General features: G+C 47.2%; 8 protein-coding genes across 8 annotated transcripts; 2 read left to right on the top strand and 6 right to left on the bottom strand.

The window, feature by feature from the left end:
- Positions 1 to 1,788: 1,788 nt before the first annotated feature.
- On the top strand, positions 1,789 to 3,629 carry N7510_011781 (glycosyltransferase family 2 protein; the record flags this gene model as incomplete). Its single annotated transcript, XM_056983705.1, has 3 exons — positions 1,789 to 2,265; positions 2,348 to 2,582; positions 2,641 to 3,629. 3 exons carry the CDS (start codon positions 1,789 to 1,791, stop codon positions 3,627 to 3,629), a joined length of 1,701 nt encoding a protein of 566 aa, XP_056829199.1.
- A 101-nt stretch (positions 3,630 to 3,730) lies between these two features.
- N7510_011782 (uncharacterized protein) lies at positions 3,731 to 4,132 on the bottom strand (the record flags this gene model as incomplete). The annotated part of the gene is made up of 1 exon (XM_056983706.1): positions 3,731 to 4,132. The coding sequence occupies one exon, from the start codon at positions 4,130 to 4,132 to the stop codon at positions 3,731 to 3,733; it is 402 nt and encodes a 133-aa protein (XP_056829200.1).
- A 132-nt stretch (positions 4,133 to 4,264) lies between these two features.
- Positions 4,265 to 4,486, bottom strand: N7510_011783 (alpha/beta-hydrolase; the record flags this gene model as incomplete). Its single annotated transcript, XM_056983707.1, has 1 exon — positions 4,265 to 4,486. The coding sequence occupies one exon, from the start codon at positions 4,484 to 4,486 to the stop codon at positions 4,265 to 4,267; it is 222 nt and encodes a 73-aa protein (XP_056829201.1).
- A 2,018-nt stretch (positions 4,487 to 6,504) lies between these two features.
- N7510_011784 (uncharacterized protein) lies at positions 6,505 to 6,717 on the bottom strand (the record flags this gene model as incomplete). Its single annotated transcript, XM_056983708.1, has 1 exon — positions 6,505 to 6,717. One exon carries the CDS (start codon positions 6,715 to 6,717, stop codon positions 6,505 to 6,507), a length of 213 nt encoding a protein of 70 aa, XP_056829202.1.
- A 77-nt stretch (positions 6,718 to 6,794) lies between these two features.
- N7510_011785 (uncharacterized protein) lies at positions 6,795 to 7,364 on the top strand (the record flags this gene model as incomplete). The annotated part of the gene is made up of 1 exon (XM_056983709.1): positions 6,795 to 7,364. The coding sequence occupies one exon, from the start codon at positions 6,795 to 6,797 to the stop codon at positions 7,362 to 7,364; it is 570 nt and encodes a 189-aa protein (XP_056829203.1).
- Positions 7,365 to 9,023: 1,659 nt separating this feature from the next.
- On the bottom strand, positions 9,024 to 9,720 carry N7510_011786 (uncharacterized protein; the record flags this gene model as incomplete). Its single annotated transcript, XM_056983710.1, has 3 exons — positions 9,024 to 9,108; positions 9,162 to 9,384; positions 9,489 to 9,720. The coding sequence occupies 3 exons, from the start codon at positions 9,718 to 9,720 to the stop codon at positions 9,024 to 9,026; spliced, it is 540 nt and encodes a 179-aa protein (XP_056829204.1).
- Positions 9,721 to 11,685: 1,965 nt separating this feature from the next.
- N7510_011787 (uncharacterized protein) lies at positions 11,686 to 13,347 on the bottom strand (the record flags this gene model as incomplete). The annotated part of the gene is made up of 3 exons (XM_056983711.1): positions 11,686 to 12,481; positions 12,549 to 12,676; positions 12,715 to 13,347. 3 exons carry the CDS (start codon positions 13,345 to 13,347, stop codon positions 11,686 to 11,688), a joined length of 1,557 nt encoding a protein of 518 aa, XP_056829205.1.
- A 430-nt stretch (positions 13,348 to 13,777) lies between these two features.
- On the bottom strand, positions 13,778 to 15,457 carry N7510_011788 (major facilitator superfamily domain-containing protein; the record flags this gene model as incomplete). Its single annotated transcript, XM_056983712.1, has 3 exons — positions 13,778 to 14,861; positions 14,918 to 15,159; positions 15,215 to 15,457. 3 exons carry the CDS (start codon positions 15,455 to 15,457, stop codon positions 13,778 to 13,780), a joined length of 1,569 nt encoding a protein of 522 aa, XP_056829206.1.
- Positions 15,458 to 16,369: the final 912 nt, after the last annotated feature.

Raw genomic sequence — 16,369 nt, forward strand, 5'->3', positions numbered from 1 at the left:
GTTCTCGTCGCCCGAGGCTTTATAACCAATTTCGAGTATTGATGGGCTCGAAGCAATCCACCCTTTCTGGATTCGTTCATGTCAAGATGCACGTTCATCTGTGAAAAAATGCTGCTCTTGTTGGTGTTGTCGTTGTTGACGTTTTTTCCCATGCTTCCAGAGGATCACCGTAAAAGAAAGTACAATGGTATTTACAAAGAAGACAAGCACAATCACCAATGCAAGAGCAAAGGGCGGAGGTGACTCAGGCTGGTCATCACCAAGCCATCTAGCCCTTGAGTTCCCGAAAAAGAATCCATGGCTTGCGTGGTAAAGGAATGGTGTTTGGAGACTTCTGTTTCTTGTGATACATGCATATTGGCCGACTGGTGCGCAGCTGGATATTTGTAATGGAGACATTGGTAATATAGCAAGTCGATCGAGGAGGATGTGGTTTCGTACGTGGTCTTGTCCAGTGTAATTCAGATGCGCCAGTGTGTAGATTCAAGATTCAGTGTGAATAAACAGCAATATAGAGAGTGTGATGTTCATTCTTTCATGGAAGATTGTGTGATTAATGTGGTGCAAGAAATCCCCGAATTCATATGTCTAGTTGCCGGTTCTTTGAGAACAGGGCAGCTATTATTACATAGGTACGTACGTCGAGCACTGGTGGCGGTGGGTCTCAAATCAGAAGACCGCCTTCGCGCGCTTCCCTATTCTGGTTAGGCGTTGGCAGTGGACCCATCACAAACTCTGCTGTTGGCGCTAGTGTTCAGTTGGCAGGAACGTGGCGTCCACATTGGTCAGCAATCCAGGGCAAAGGCTGAGCAACACCAAACAAGCTTTTCTTGGCTAAATAGGCTCACCCACCGGTTATCTCTGAGGGGCAGCATTTGAGGTCACTTTGATGTGCTATCTCTCAACATAACTCGGTTCAAAGCTTCCAAAGACGGGATAGACGGCATATCGGGTCTATCAGTGAAACAAAAAAAAAACAATAAAAAACAAGATAATTGAAAAGGAAATTTCGGAAATAAATCGGCACCGCGCTGATCTTTGATCGTCGGCAGTGGCTTCCCTGTCTCACGTTAGCACCGGCGGTGGAAGGAGGCAAACTGGAGTTCCAGGCAACACAATTTCCCCTACGTGCCGCAGAGCAAGAAATCGCGAAACTTTGCTTCTTTGCGATCCCTCAAATTAGCTGACTGATTTTTTGAACCAATGAATTCGTCGAATCTTTATGTATTGACTTTATAGGTGTATGTCGCGCCAGATAGTACTTCAAGAATCAATCTCGCCCCTGTACTGCCTAGGTAAAACTATGGGGACTTGGCTTGATACTGTTACTGGTACGCAAACTTATTCGTAAACGCCGTGATTACAGGAAGTCGGTGGATCAATTGTACGGAACGAGAACGAGCCCAACTGACAAGGCTTAACCCGGCGAGTGGTGGATCTCCAGTATCTAGGTAAACCAGAATCAGCGAGATTTTCCCTTAGGGTTCCGCTGTCTTGGATAGTTCCAATTGGAGCAGATTGCCGTAGAACAATCTGGTTCAATTCCATGGTCCCTTTTCCCTCTGTCATCTTTCCTGCCAACGCCTGCCGTTAATTCCGTCGCACCTTTTGAAGAAGCAGCTCCCGCCGTTCCCTTCTTATCTGCCAGTCCTCAAGGCCCTGATCTTCAAATCTCCCCAAGCCTCACGTACACATCTTTAATTTTCGTGAGCGCGTCAGGGCCTGGTGAATATGTCGAGAATTTTCAGATGGGCGTCTAGATGCGTCCCCGGCTTTAGTGTCATCGCAATGCTGTGGCTGTCGTATGCGGCTTTGTTTCAACCTCTGCCAGGTCGTGCTTCGATCACTCGTCCATCGTTTCTAGCACATCCTCCAACTCACCGGCCGGAAGAGCTGCCTCTTAACCAAAAGATTTACATTGGCATGTTTTTGTTCGTCCACATCAACGCGTTCTGCTTTGCCCTGCGCCTTTTTTTCTCATTGTTTGTTACACTGCGAGAAAGCAAGCGGTTACTAGAGCGGCGTCCTAAACCGAGTTCAGGGCTCTTGAGCGATGTTTCACAGGATACAAAAAGCCACCTAGGAGAGGAAATTCCACTCAGAGATATAGAAGCAAGCTCGACCCAATCGCAATCAGCATCGCTTCTCCCGGAGCAAGAAGTGATTCACGCAATCATTTTGCCGAATTACAAAGAAGACACAGAAACTTTGAAAACAACACTGCATGTCCTAGCCAGCCACCCCCGAGCTTCAAGCCAGTATGAGGTTAGTTTTCATTGTATTTTCAACTTTTGAATCCACAGTGCGCATAAAATATGCTAACGCAGCGACACGTATTAATTATTAGGTTTACCTGGCCATGGAGCAAAAAGAAACCGGAGCAATCAACAAGGCGAGCGAATTGATCTCACAATTTGAGACGGCATTTTCTTGCATCCAAGCAACATTTCATCCATTCGGAGTGGCAGGAGAGATCGCTGGCAAGGGCTCAAATGTGGCCTATGCTGCTCGCCATATTATGAGTCTGCATGCAAGAGACGGCGAGCCAGGTGTGACGGACACATTAATTACGGTCATTGACGGTATGTTGAGAGGAAAGTTATATATAATAGGATTCAATAGACTAACACCTATCTCTAGCGGATACCCACCTTTTGCAGGACTATTTCAGTGAGATCAGACGCCTTCACCTTGATGATGAAGTTAGTCCTGAGCGAAGCTTCTATTCTTGTCCGATTATCTTCGATCGCAATTCCTCGGAAACTCCGGCTTTGGTGCGCTGTGCCGATCTAATGTGGGGATTTGCTGGTATCTCAGCCACGTACCCAGGCTCGCCCATTTGCATCCCAACTTCGGTCTATTCTTTACCTTTAACGCTAGCAAAAAAGGTTGGCGGCTGGGATAGTGATGCTTCTGCCATTGGTGAAGATATGCACATGCTTCTAAAGTGCTACTTTTCCATGAATGGTAACATTACCACACGCGTGGTTTATAGTGCGGCAAGCCAGTGCAACATCTCTAGCCACGATACTGCTGGTCGGCCACGGACTATAAGCACCCTTGCCGCTCGTTACCGCCAGGCGTTGCGTCACATGTGGGGTGCATTGGACACTGGATATGCCATTCAACGAAGCTTTGGCAGCTTGAAGCGTCCTAGCTGGCATGTTCTCTTTACAGGGAAGCACCTCGCACTTGTACATCTTCTTTGGGAGGCGCATTTTCTGCCATCTCATCTGACAATTTGCCTAATGATTACCTCGGTTTATTCTGCTCTAACACCAACCGAGCTCATTCACCCTGACCTTCTGTTGGCGTTGAATTGGGCGGGGACCTTACGAGCCTGTTCTTTCATCATGATGAACATCTGCATCATTGTCTACGACTACTGGCACTACTTTTGCGTGAACACTCGTTCACTTGATATGATGGACGCAGGTGTTGTCGACGCGGGCTTTTCGTTCCGTTATAGGTTTAGCCTTAACAGCCTTCTCGACCGTATCATTTTCCCTGTAGCGGGAACTATTTTCGGACCCATTCCAGCTGTGCAAGCTGTTGTCTCACACTTTTGGACTGATAAACTTCAGTACCAAGTGAGTCAGAAGCCTAACTTTGTAGGCAGCCAAGCTTGATCAACATGTGAATATGAATTACTAGCTTTATGTTCGATATGTTATATTTCGATGGCGCGGTGCGTGGTTAATGAGAAAATAGAACTTGTTATGTAATTATACTAGGGGTGCAGGATAACATTCAGTTCAGCTTGCCAAGTCATGAAAACTTGGTTAGCATTGGCGTGCTGGTACACCTCGAGGAAATCTAGAGCACAAATACCATAGGTCGAGTTGACGGTCTTAATGATGGCCTTGACAGTGGTGAACCCCGATTCGGTGGCACTATTTTTCATCTCCGTTGAGACTAGTGATGATCGGGATTTTGTCTGAGCGGTCTGCTTCACACTTGAGAGGTACTTCTCGGGAATGGCGGAGTAGTCCAGGGTAGGATAGAACCAGAAACTGTGCTCCATTGTGGTGGCGTCGACAATCATCTCGGTCGACAGGGCCCGCACCTCAGCGATGGTGCCGACATGCATTCTGGCCAAGAATTGCTCACTAAGCCAGTAGCCCGTAGCCATGATGTTGTCCATTGGATCCCGCCATTACAGGAATCGCGAGGGTCGAAATACCTAATTCGGCAATTGCACCGACCAGCTTACTCTCGATCAGCTTGCTGTTGGTCCTGTACCGGTCCAGGCAGCGCCGAAGGACTAACCCCCAGCGGTGGTGTGATCTGGATTCCCGCTGAAGGCGGCGATGTTCTCGTAAATCCCGTTGACGACGACGACTTGATCCAGAGGACTCCAGGCACCGGAAATGCTGTGATCTGAGATCGGATACATGCCAGTTCGAGGGTTGCCAGAAAGCCGAAGGACCGCTGTTATGATTGTAAGAAACGAAAGTAACCTCCCTGGGTGCCATACCGGCACCATTTGGTTATCTCCAGAGTCGCAGTGTTGGCACCGTGCGACCTGAACATGACCAGTAATTTCCCGTTGGCCTCCTTGGAGGACGTCGAGACATTCACGCGCAGGCAGTCCTCACTGCTGGGATAAACACTCAGATTGTCACTGCCCGGGCAGATAGGACGGAATTTGGTGGTTTTAAGGATGCCATTCCAAGGCTCTTTCCTTTGAAGGGGGGGGGGGGGGGGGGGGGCATCGGTCCTTTCCTATAGTGGTCGGGAGAAATGAATGCCATCAAAGAAAAATTTGACCTTCCAATTGTTTTTGTTCAAACGGCGCAGGTGTGTTATTGCTGTCTCCAACTAACTACATATGATTCTGCGGTCGCCGTTACGAAGATCGACCACATATTCACAGAACTGGTCCCATCCTTGCACAAACGCTGATGAGATACATCTATTTCAGGGTTTTCGTAACCTGGGACATATCTGCCAGGCAGTGTTGGCAATTACCACACACTTTCCTCTTATATCCATATCCAACTAGATCGCCCTCTTTATCCGTTGTGACACCTGGTCCAATCTCGCGAACTATACCGACTTCTTCATGTCCGAGCATTTTTCCGGAGCCAAGGAAGCGAATTTTAGTTGCGCAGAGCCCAGACTGCTTGGTTTGTAAGAACACTTCCTTCTTTTGAAAAGTTCTCACTACATGATTCTATGTAGCAGAATCCGGGAATCGGGTCACCCTTTAACCTTTATAATTTCTAAATACTTTTGTATAGACGTATAGGGCTCGGTGGGCTCTATGAGACGGGTATAGTAAATGTTTAGATTGAGTACGTGATTGTAGATCCATGGTAGTCCAAAAACAGGAACTGTCTTAGATTTTAAAAGCCCTGAGGAAGCTCGCGCTATACCTAAAATAGGTATTAACCATTCTACCTTAAGTATTCTTTATTTCTTCCGCATGGCGGGTTGACAACGAGGAGGTGTGCCCCTTTTGCTGCCAACATAAAAGGGCCTTGAAAACTTTCTCGAGGTTGGGGTCGATTTGGTTATTATATAGCAGAGCCCGAACCATCTTCGAGTCCCCCTCATGGGCGGTCACGCAAAAGGCAGTGCCGTGAGCCCTGATGCTTGAAGTTGGTCATGTAGGTCAGACATCGAAGTTCACTGCGTCGGCGACCATCTTGCGGTCGGTCGGGCCGGTGTTTTCACACGGTGGCCGATCAGAACTGGAGCCGGCCGAGGTGGGAACACGAGCTCAACATTCCTAATTTTTGTGATGTCCAGGGCCGTGCTGTTTTGAATAGCTCCCATGTCGCACAAGTTCGTTCTTTGTATTGGGGAGAATGGAGTCTGATGTTTGTGCACGGGCAAGAAGATGGCCTCGCCCGTAAGATCATGGCTAAGGTTGTATTTTTCTGACCTCCTCCTAGCTATCCTCAGCTACACTTATGGGCCACCGTGGACATGAAATGTCGCAGCTATACTTCCACAGTTAATATCACATCAGGATAGAATGGCGGTGCGACACTGCCGTTCAATTGTTTAGATATATTGCCTCGCTCTCAGCTATACCGGATTACGTAGCAAGAGAGGAAACATTCCCCGTGATGTAACCGAAATTAGAGTTACGTATGAGGCAGCTGCGGGCAATGGGATGCATCCGGAGCCCAGTTCACTGGACACAGCAAACAGAGATCTTAAATACTTGCCCCAGCTTTCTTGGGTCTTGTGTAACCCCGTTTTCCCCAAGGTATACTCGACTCCTCTCGGCAACTACAGAGACAAAACCACAATGACGACAGAATACGAGAGGAAAGCCCAAGACCCACAGCCGAACCTTCCCGTCGAAATCGCAAAGTTGACTAGCGCTGTCCGTGTGTCACTTCTCGACAAGTATGCTCCGTAACAATCTAGGCTTCGAAATCCCAACTATTCCTAATTATTAATTCTAGTCAAGCACGCTTAGACCTCACGGCATCCAGCTTCCACATCCCTACTTTCCAAGGAGCAGAACGACACAAAGTGCCAAGTTTCTCATTCCTTGTCGAACATGTTTCCGGTCGAAATATTCTCTTTGACTTGGGAATCAGAAATGACTGGCGGAACCTGCCACCTAGTGTGGTAAGTTTGTTGGACAGTCGCGGATGGATATATCATACGGAGCAGAATATATCCACTGTCCTTCAGTTGAACGGGATCGACGTCCACGGCGGCGCCATAGATGCAGTTGTTTTGAGTCATCCTCATTTTGATCATATTGGGGATATCGCAAATTTCCGAAGCAAACTAAGTTGATTGTCGGGAGAGATTTCAAAAAGACATACATGCCTGGTTTTCCAGTAAATGCGGCCTCTCCTATGCTCCAGCAAGATTTCGAAGATCGTGAAGTCCTGGAGCTGGATTTTACTTCGACAGGGATTAATATTGGGCGGTTCGCTGCGTATGATTATTTTGACGACGGGAGCTTCTACATTTTAGACACACCAGGCCACATGGTCGGGCATATATATGGTTTTGCGAGGACATCAGTATCACCTTCCACGTTTATCCTGATGGGAGGCGATGCAGCCCACCATGCTGGCGAGTTTCGGCCATCTGAATATCTCCCAGTGTCCCAAAATATTTACCCATTTCCAGCAACCGAATCTTGCTGCTCATGCTTCCCGAGTGATTTGTTTCTCTCACTTCATCCGTACAGGAGCCGGACCAAGCCATTCTATTCGCTCACGCCAGACTTCAATCACAATCTGGAATTAGCCAACTGGACTATTGCTGGCTTGCAAGAGCTGGACAGCTTGAACAACGTCTGGGTGATTATTGCCCATGATTCGACACTCATTGAAAACGTCGCATTCTTTCCACATAACTTGAACAACTGGGGTAATATGCAGTAAAAAAATCGGCTTGAGTGGACATTCTTGCACACATTCTCTGGAGAGGTTCAACACATGGTCCAGAATCCAGAAATTGCAAATGATGATCTTCATCTCAATGAATAAATCGCGTCCCTGGAAAATGAAATCTGGTTCTTTTGACAAAAACCAAAAAGTCAACATCAGGGAGTTTATTTTTTTCTCTTCTTTTCTTTTTAACAGTTTATGTCTTGTTGAATTACAGAGATAACTAAAATGAGAGTTGTTTCATGTCATTAGGATTTTTGATGTCGCCTAGGCGTCTTGTGAGCTTCACGCTAATGCAACATACTTTACTAGGCTTTTGATTTCTTTGGCGTCAAAATTCGGTCAACCAGCCCAACATATCCCCAGTACCTTGATCATTTGGACTTTTGTACTTCTAGTGGAGATGCTAAACAATCGTTCCCGGTATATGTGGTCTTCGGTATAGTTAGTCGCGCCGACACTTCTCACCCCGATCTATCTAACGCTTTCCGTCAGACCACGTTTGCGCACTACTGAGCTGGGTTGCAATATATCTCTCGTGATTGGCTCAATGGTACTGCAAAAGGCAGCATGAGTGGTTATTACGGAATTGTAACAACCCTAGGCTCGCTTTTCCGATGTCCGACCAATGATCGTAATTTGTCGCTTTGTCGCCTCTCGGAACATGCACCAGCTCAGACGGACTAGGACCCAATGTTTGATGTTTGAATCGAGAAGAATTTTGCCAGCATCTTAACATATGGTTACGGACGCTGGCTAGTAGATTTCTGAGGCGCCATACAAAAATTGAGGCAGATAATTGCACATACACACTTCAATCCCTCTTGCGTCTAGTCGATCCATGGGTTCACCTAGTGAATCATGCCGATCTTGAAAGTCATATGCTAAGAGTATAAGACACAGACCATCTTCTGTGAAAGTTAGAGCGGTATGCTGAATGCGGTAGATGTACTCTGACAAAGGGGATCCTTTTGAGGCCTAGCCATCGCATTCTGCCCACTCCAGATTACCACGGAGTAATTACGTTAAGGAAAACTGGGTCTATCCGTGCTGTCGACAACCAAATGTATTGCAATACTTCATAACGTAGCCAACCCTTTTAATCAAAGATCATATCTTTCTCAAATACCGAGGTAAACCAAACTGCGAAGCGATAATCTGCAGCCACGAACTTCAACATATCTGCCGACAAGCCTAAGATACTGTTTGTCCTCTCTTCTCACCCAAACGGAAGGTAACGGAAGGTACCTGGTTCGTTCAATGATTATACAGCCTGTTGTATTTTCATTAACGAGAAACCTATCTATTTCTGATCTGCTACATTGCGTACATAGTACGTCGGAACATTTGTTTCGTCGGACTCTAACGTATTCCTATATCGTACTTGATAAGTTACTTTTAAATTCATTGCCCAAAAGATCCAGTCTGGAGTACACTGCCATATCCTCCACCGTCCGTATTGACACCGACGCCTTGGTCTAGCAGCATCTACGCCTTTGGTTACTTGGATCTTGTAGAAAACATAACTATGCGCTTTACTAACCAGGGGACTTTGGCACAAGTTCCAATCGTTCTTTTGGCAAATAAAAAACACAAAATAACCTCATTTCGACCAGGCGGCAGGCACGTCAAAGCGGCATATACATCCTCAGCCTAGTCATCCAAACCAGGGCAGTCCTCGCTAGTCACACTGACGATAGAGGTGTAAGGGGATGGATCGGTCCAAATAAGGTTGAAACTAAATTCATAGTCAGATAATATCGTTTAATTTAAGGTCGCTTTTTCCCATACCTATCGTCGGGGTAAGAAGGCGCATCATTGTCACCAAGAGCAGTAACGATATCGGTCAATTCATTGTGCTCCCAACAAATAAGGATGTTACCAGCTCCCGTGTAGCTATCAACAACATTCTGGACACAATCAGCATCGTCACGCTCACAAGACGTGTCAACGGTAAGTCCAAGGCTCTCTGCGAGAGGAAGAACCGTGTCATATGGGCGCTGTTGCGAACCATCTGAGTTAAATTAGTAAGTTGTCCAATGAGCCACGGATTTTGTTCTTCTTCGTTCTTGACCCATTTGAAGCCAAGAAATTCAAAAATTTAACAGATTGACATACCAGACTGGGGGGTTTCGGCCATAATGTGGCCAATGTTGTAAGAGGAGTTGGCAGCGAACACGTTCACAAGGCATTGAGCACGCTCCTCGCCCTGACTATCCAAGCCGTTTCCGCTGGAAGGTTTCTCCCCGTGGCGGATAAGGTACACAGTAGATTGAGCAGTGACAGTGGTAGCGGCCAGCAGCATAATCGACACAATGAACTTCGGACTCATCATTGTCGAGGATTTCATGTAGGAGGAGTGTACGATAGTATTGAAAGCAGAAAACCTGGGATTGATTGTAGATCTGTAGAACACAAGGATAAGTACCTCAACGTAGCTTTTATATCCGAAAGTTTTTGGAGATTAGAATTAGTAAAAGCATTGCCATCCTTGAGCGCCAGCCAGCAAGATGAAAAGTTTAAAATGTGCTATACCTATTTAGATCTTCTAGGACTTAAATCTCTTGACTAAAGCTATAGTCTAAATGCAAAGTAGTAAAGTAGTCTCGCAATACGAGGCACGTGGGAACGGAACTTCGCTTTTGCGGAATCCTAGGAAAAACATATGTAGCTAAAACTAGTCAAGAATGTCTGCGTTGCTGAATGTAACATCATGGGTCAAATCTCAATCGTGATTGGGTGTGAAACTGCTAAAGCGATCCTATTTCCGGATGCCCCATTTTCTTAGTTTGTTTGAGCTTTGACGCCAATGAAGACACCCGTCCAAATTGTTCAATGCGTAGAAGGTCCGAAAGGTTCGCACTTAACGCAGACCAAATAGGCGCTATTAGGGAGGCCGGACGCCACAGTTCTTATAAATAACACATGGGTGAAAAGAAGCGTCTGATAGGCTTGGTGCTCGGGAACATGCAGGACGAGATTGTGCGGAATCTTTAGGAGCCGGAGACCACAATGCCCGGATATTGTCTTTGCGCGTGATCAAGAACGGAGGGATGTTGTACAATCGCTACTTCTGCTTTGGACGATCAGTTTCGACCATACTCGGTCTTAGGTTCTTAAGGCAGAATTGCTGCCAATCACTCCGTACTCCGACAGTACCAACTCCGAGTATGGGAGTCCGGAACCGAATTCAGATTACCAGCTATCGTCACCTCCACTGGAATCTCTAATAGCAGAAGGTCGCCAAGAGCCCACAAGGCCTTAAGCTAGCTGTGCGCCCCCGGGTATACGGCAGAGCTCGCAATTACCCCGCCAAATGTCCGTGCATTAGAAGTTATTTTATGATAGTACGGTTATTTAAGCCCACAGCCTATGCCATTTGCAACAGCGGATCATGTCTTGTATAAGCTCGTGCTTTGCGAAGTTAATTAAAGATCTGCGCGTACCAGTGCTAAGTTTATCGAAGGCGCAAATGAAACACCCTGCCATATCTCTTGGTTACTGTGTGTAAGGAATGCAGCAATTCCCCCAAATTAAACTGGCGTATCTTGGCAATTAGGATTTGTGGATTAATCGAAGGGTGTAGGTGGTGACACCAATTTCGAGATGTACTGTACCTAAAAGTCCACACAAGATGATTATCGTTTGCCCGATACAGCACACATCGCGTTGGATACTCGCCACGATCTGTTCAAATAGAACAACCTGTGGGTCTTCAGGCAGCCGGATATAGCCCGCCCTTGTCGCTCTTTTTCCCGAACGTCCTTTGTCGAGGTATTCTCTCGTCAACCAGTCCACTGTAGGCTCACGTTCCAATCCACGCTCTTTGATATAGTGCTGCCAGGGATTCATGTTTCGCGCCATTTTGCAGAAATTTAGGAGGTAAATTGTTGCTTGAGTAGAGAGGGATGCTTGTATTGGAACGACGACACGGGGAGGCTGAATTTTTTTACATCAGTAATAATTCATAGCATTACAGCTCTCGTCTGTTTGAAACTTTATTTTCAGCATCGGAACACAACTTGAAATACGAGAGTAACGATAATCGCCCCCTAAAGTCGGACCCCCAACGCTGCGCGGTTGTAACCCTATACTCGACAACTCTTTCCCTCCGCCAGTTCCAGGACCTTACTGGCTATCCCAGTAGAAACGAATATAGAAATGGGAGCTCGAAGCCCGTAGAACAATTCTGACACGTCAGATTTCTATGAAAATAGACTGCCCCTTGAGAAATGCAAGAACAGGACATGACCAGAGGAACAGTAGACGATCTTTGGGACAGGCTTCGCGCTATTTTTCACATGTCTAGTACTAGTCAAACCCCCGCAGTCAGACCATGGCAATCATGCGCCCGGATCTTATCAATCATCAATAAGGGATCATCGCACTGAGATCCCTGCCAACCTATGTACTGATCAGGTCTAATAATCGTAATCTCCGCTGGATATTTCGTTCGAGCAACTGATACAGGCAGTTGTAGCCTCTTCAAGGGTATTCCAATTTGACGAGCGGCGCTGAGTATATTCTCGACATTCTCTTCCACAGCTCCTACGTCCAGAAGTGTAAACTCCCTTCCAAAATGATCCAGTAAAGGCGAACCGTCGGTAAGCCACAGATGTGGTGCGCGATGACCAGGCGACGCATAGTGCCAGAGCCTGGTTCCGTCATATGGTGCACTCTCCCAATCATCAGTAATGATAATGGGCGACGTATCATAGCGCTGATCGAGTGAAAACCCAATGGTGTTCCATTCTGGGTAGCTCATTTCATAGGCAAGCTGGGCCCTTCGAAATCGTTGCTCTTCGCTTGTCCTGCTTTCTAGAGAGGGTAGTTCCTTGAAAATTTCAGCCACCCTTCTCAAAGAATGGCTGAGATCCATAGCTGATTGAGAAACCCGTTCTCCCACAGGCCGGCGCTCAATGTCATAAGTTTGCAGCGATTTTTCCCCTCCCCAGCTGTTTAAAACTGCAGCGAGCTTCCAGGCAAGATTGACTGCATCACCGATACCAACGTTCTTGTTATATCCCCCTGTCGGAGGACACAGATGAGAGGCATCACCTGCGATGAAGAGTTGACGAGTTTGATACGACTCACCCACGCGAGTAAACACCCTGTATGACGATCGGCTGATCATTTTCAGTTTTTGCTTTCACTCCCAGGATATCTTGACCGACTGACAGAACCTCATCTTCAGCGAGAACTTGTCCATCGGGAACCATAATACTGTAGCCCCAATTCTCCTCCCCGAGGATGCTGATTATCGAGGATGTGCGAGGAGCATTCCCAGGGCATTGTGAGCGGGAGAGCTGATCAGATCACTGATTCGATGCCCCTCCGACCGCACCACGTAGCTCAAGTTTTGTCCAATAGGATCGGTATCTTTTTGCTTGATCCCTGCAGACTTTCGGAGCAAGCTACCGGGACCATCACATCCAATGGTATAGCTAGAGGTAACCCAACGAATACCGCCATCTGGGGAGTGGAGCTCAACCATGACACACTTGTCATCCTGTTGAACCGACGCTGCTTTCCAACCTCGGAAAATAAAGGCTCCTAATTGAATGGCACGATTTTGCAGAACTCGCATGGTGATAGGCTGGGGCACACTGAGGGACGGTTCTGCTGCTAGATCTCGTGACTCGTCCACATCCCTGCCATATCGAAGCGGAAATGCACCGAGTGGTCGCCGCACAAGGGATTCTGTGATAGCCAGCTGCTGTTTGGGATTTGGCGGCTGCCAGGCCCACTTGCGTAATTCATCACTGACGCCCCAGCGACGGAAGTGCTCTAAAGTACGAAGATCGTTTGAGCGGCCCTTTGGATGTCCGTTCAAGATCTCCAGATCTTTGTCTATGACTGCAACCTCGATTCCACGCAGCCGTAGCTCAATAGCTAGAGAAAGGCCAACGGGACCAGCACCCACGACCAACACAGGGATAGACTCCGGGATGAACTTAGCTGTACCCGTTACTGTCATGCTGGGAGTGAACAGAGCGAAAATTGTTCCTAGAAAATAGAAATAAGCGACATCCAAGAGATATCGTACTTTGGTTCACTAGCCCATATCCCCATATCGTCATTATTTCCCAATATCACGCTATTGAGATTGGGCAATATGCATATTTTTAGTTCGTTTTTGACTGATATCCATTGGCTGGCGTGGAAAGTTTCTCTAGGCCATTCTGCCAACGCCATGGAACAAGTATAATGTAAATATTACGTTTAGAGAATTGAATGAGGCCCCGGTAAGCTTAAGATTTGCGAGGAGAGCCATTACACATTCTGTTCACCATAAAAAGTCACCTCAAGGGGAAAGTCTGATAACATCTCCCAATATCCATAATGAGTTATCACAATTCTGCCAAAGCCTTCGTTTCGGTTGTTGGGAGTCGACCATATCTACTCCTCTAAACTGTCCTCTTGCCGCGACTCTCGAGCGGAAGCATGAGACTCGTGACAACCAAACCTCCATATAAGCCGGCACATATGAACAGCGGTGCGACCGTGTTCACATTGGCGTAGCTGCCAACCAGCACGCCCACGATACCCCCAACCCGATTGAAAACCACACAAATAGCATATCCAGTCGCACGGTGAGCAGCGGGAAGGATTTCAGGAGTATACGCATAAATAGTACCGTAGTAGATGTTGGATGCGCCACTGATAGCAGCCGATAAGCCCAAGTTCTGTGCTGGTGTTTTGATCTGCGTATAGCCCAGTTGAAGTGCAGTGGTGATAGCAGCACCGATGGCTAGCGTTCCCCTGCGGCCAAACAAGCGTGTTTGAACTAGAAATCCGGCGATTGCGGGGCCAACAAGCCCGGCGACTTGGTTGATTGCATAATTTCTCCAGGTCGTGTAGTTGGAGTCGTCTCCGGTCTTGGCCCCCTGCATTTTGAGGTAGAATGGCAGGAAAAGGCCGTAGAGCGGCGAGACTGTTCCAATAATTAGCCAGTTCAGGATAATCACCACAGTGGAATAGCCGAGCCGGCGCGTGCTGAATAGGCTAGAGATATGGCTAACAAGCCGGACTTTCGACCAGGCTGACTTCTCGGTGTCGATGACTTGTCCCTGTGATTCAAGCTGCTGAAGAGTGAGATTAAAGGGCCGATTGTATTTTTCGGACAAGTTCACGAGAATCTGATACGCCTCATCGTCGCGGTTCTGGCTGATCAGCCATTTTGGCGTCTGCACCATCCGAATGAACAAAACTCGAACAATACTCATAACTACGACCAGACCACCGCAAGTAAAATGGAGGTATCGCCATCCCATGTTTTGAGAGCGGCGACATGTTTCCATCGTGGCATCTGGATCGCAGCTGAAGTTACTCATGAATGCCCAGGCAAACAAACCTGCGATCGTGTATCCCACCGCCCACCACATTGCCATGGCAGTCACAAGCCAGGAATGAGCAGTCGGAAGGAATTCCAGGAAGTTAGTTGCATCGAGGATGTAGTTTCCGCCGGCTCCAGCTGAGTAAATAGCAACCCTAGTCCGTATTAGTGCTTCATATCATATCTCGTGGCGAGACGGGGAGTGACTCACATGGCACAAAAAGAGACATAATCGGGCATCGCACCCGCAATAAGAACAAATATAGCACTCACAAGCAAACTGGTATTGAATGCAAGCTTGCGGCCAATCACATCCGCGGAGAACCCCCAGATAGCAGCACCTACGAGCAACCCAATCTGGGATGCTAGTGAGACGCCTTGTATTTTCGCATTGCCGCTGCGATATTCCTGATCCACAGCAACCTGCGAGATATTTTGGCAAACTACTAGGAGCTGCCTCACTAAATTAGGTAACTCCGTCATCGTATCAATTTTGGTTAATGCTTACAGAATCCACGGCATACCCAAATCCGTTCATGAAAAACAACTTCCATTGGAATGGAGTCATACCAATCTCATCAATGGCAGCATTTATCAAAGACATCTTTTTTGCAAGAACTAAATCAATTTGGGATAGATTGATCAGCTCTTCCCTTAGGTCGATCAAGTTATCCAGCTCATGTTGCCTTTGGCTATCGCTGCTACTTGTGCCAATGGTGTTAGCATCTGGAGCTTTGTCCGAGGCCGCCATTGTGAAAAGTGATGAATTCTGAAAGATGCGATGTTTAGATCGCTCGGCTTTTGTTGTTAAGGGTTGTATATTGAGCCCTGCAATTACGAAATTGCATCATATCTGTCGCAATCATACTGTGGTCAGGTCCCTTGATTTTGTTAGCGTGGTACTTCCATCCCTACTTGATGACTATGCATACTTAAACCGCCTTCCTAATTATGACTAGTGTCAATACCCTACTATTTCGTCCCTTCTTTCTTCCAAATCATTATTATTCTACCCCCCCCCCCCTCCCCTACTACCTATTCACCTACCTACCTGCCGACATCTACAAAATGGCCTCCCAGCAAACGCCCCAGACCCCTCAATCGCATTCTAATAGGGCCTCTCGCGATACGCGTATTGCAGCGCGTACCCTACGCGATCAGCATTATCCCTATGCCCAAATTGCATCGGAATTAGGCATTACACAGCGCCAGGTTTAGAAGGCTTGTAACGACGAGAGGCGTACCCCTCGTAAGGCTCGGGGTCAACGCCAGAAGCTCTCCGACGACAAGGCCGATGAAGTTATGGAATTTATTAGTCAATCAAAAGAAACGCGACGTATGACTTATGAAGAGCTTATGGAACGCTTAGAGCTTCCGGTCTCAGAGAGTACCTTGCGAAAGGCTCTTGCTAGGCGTGGATATCATCGGTATAAGGCACTTCGAAAGCCTCCCCTTTCTGAACGTATTCGGACACTCCGCTTAAGTTGGACACGCGATCAATGGAAGAGAATACTCTGGACCGATGAAACTTGGGTAACATCGGTTTATCATCGTCGGATTTGGGTTCCTAACAATCGAGGAGCTACATGAGCGTAGGATATTCCCTATTGATTGGCCTCCTTATTCTCTTGATCTAAATCCAATCGAGCAACTTTGGAATTGG

Source organism: Penicillium lagena, assembly GCF_028827675.1.
Source record: "Penicillium lagena strain IBT 129212 chromosome Unknown utg000008l_segment0_segment0, whole genome shotgun sequence".
Classification (NCBI taxonomy): Eukaryota; Fungi; Ascomycota; class Eurotiomycetes; order Eurotiales; family Aspergillaceae; genus Penicillium; species Penicillium lagena.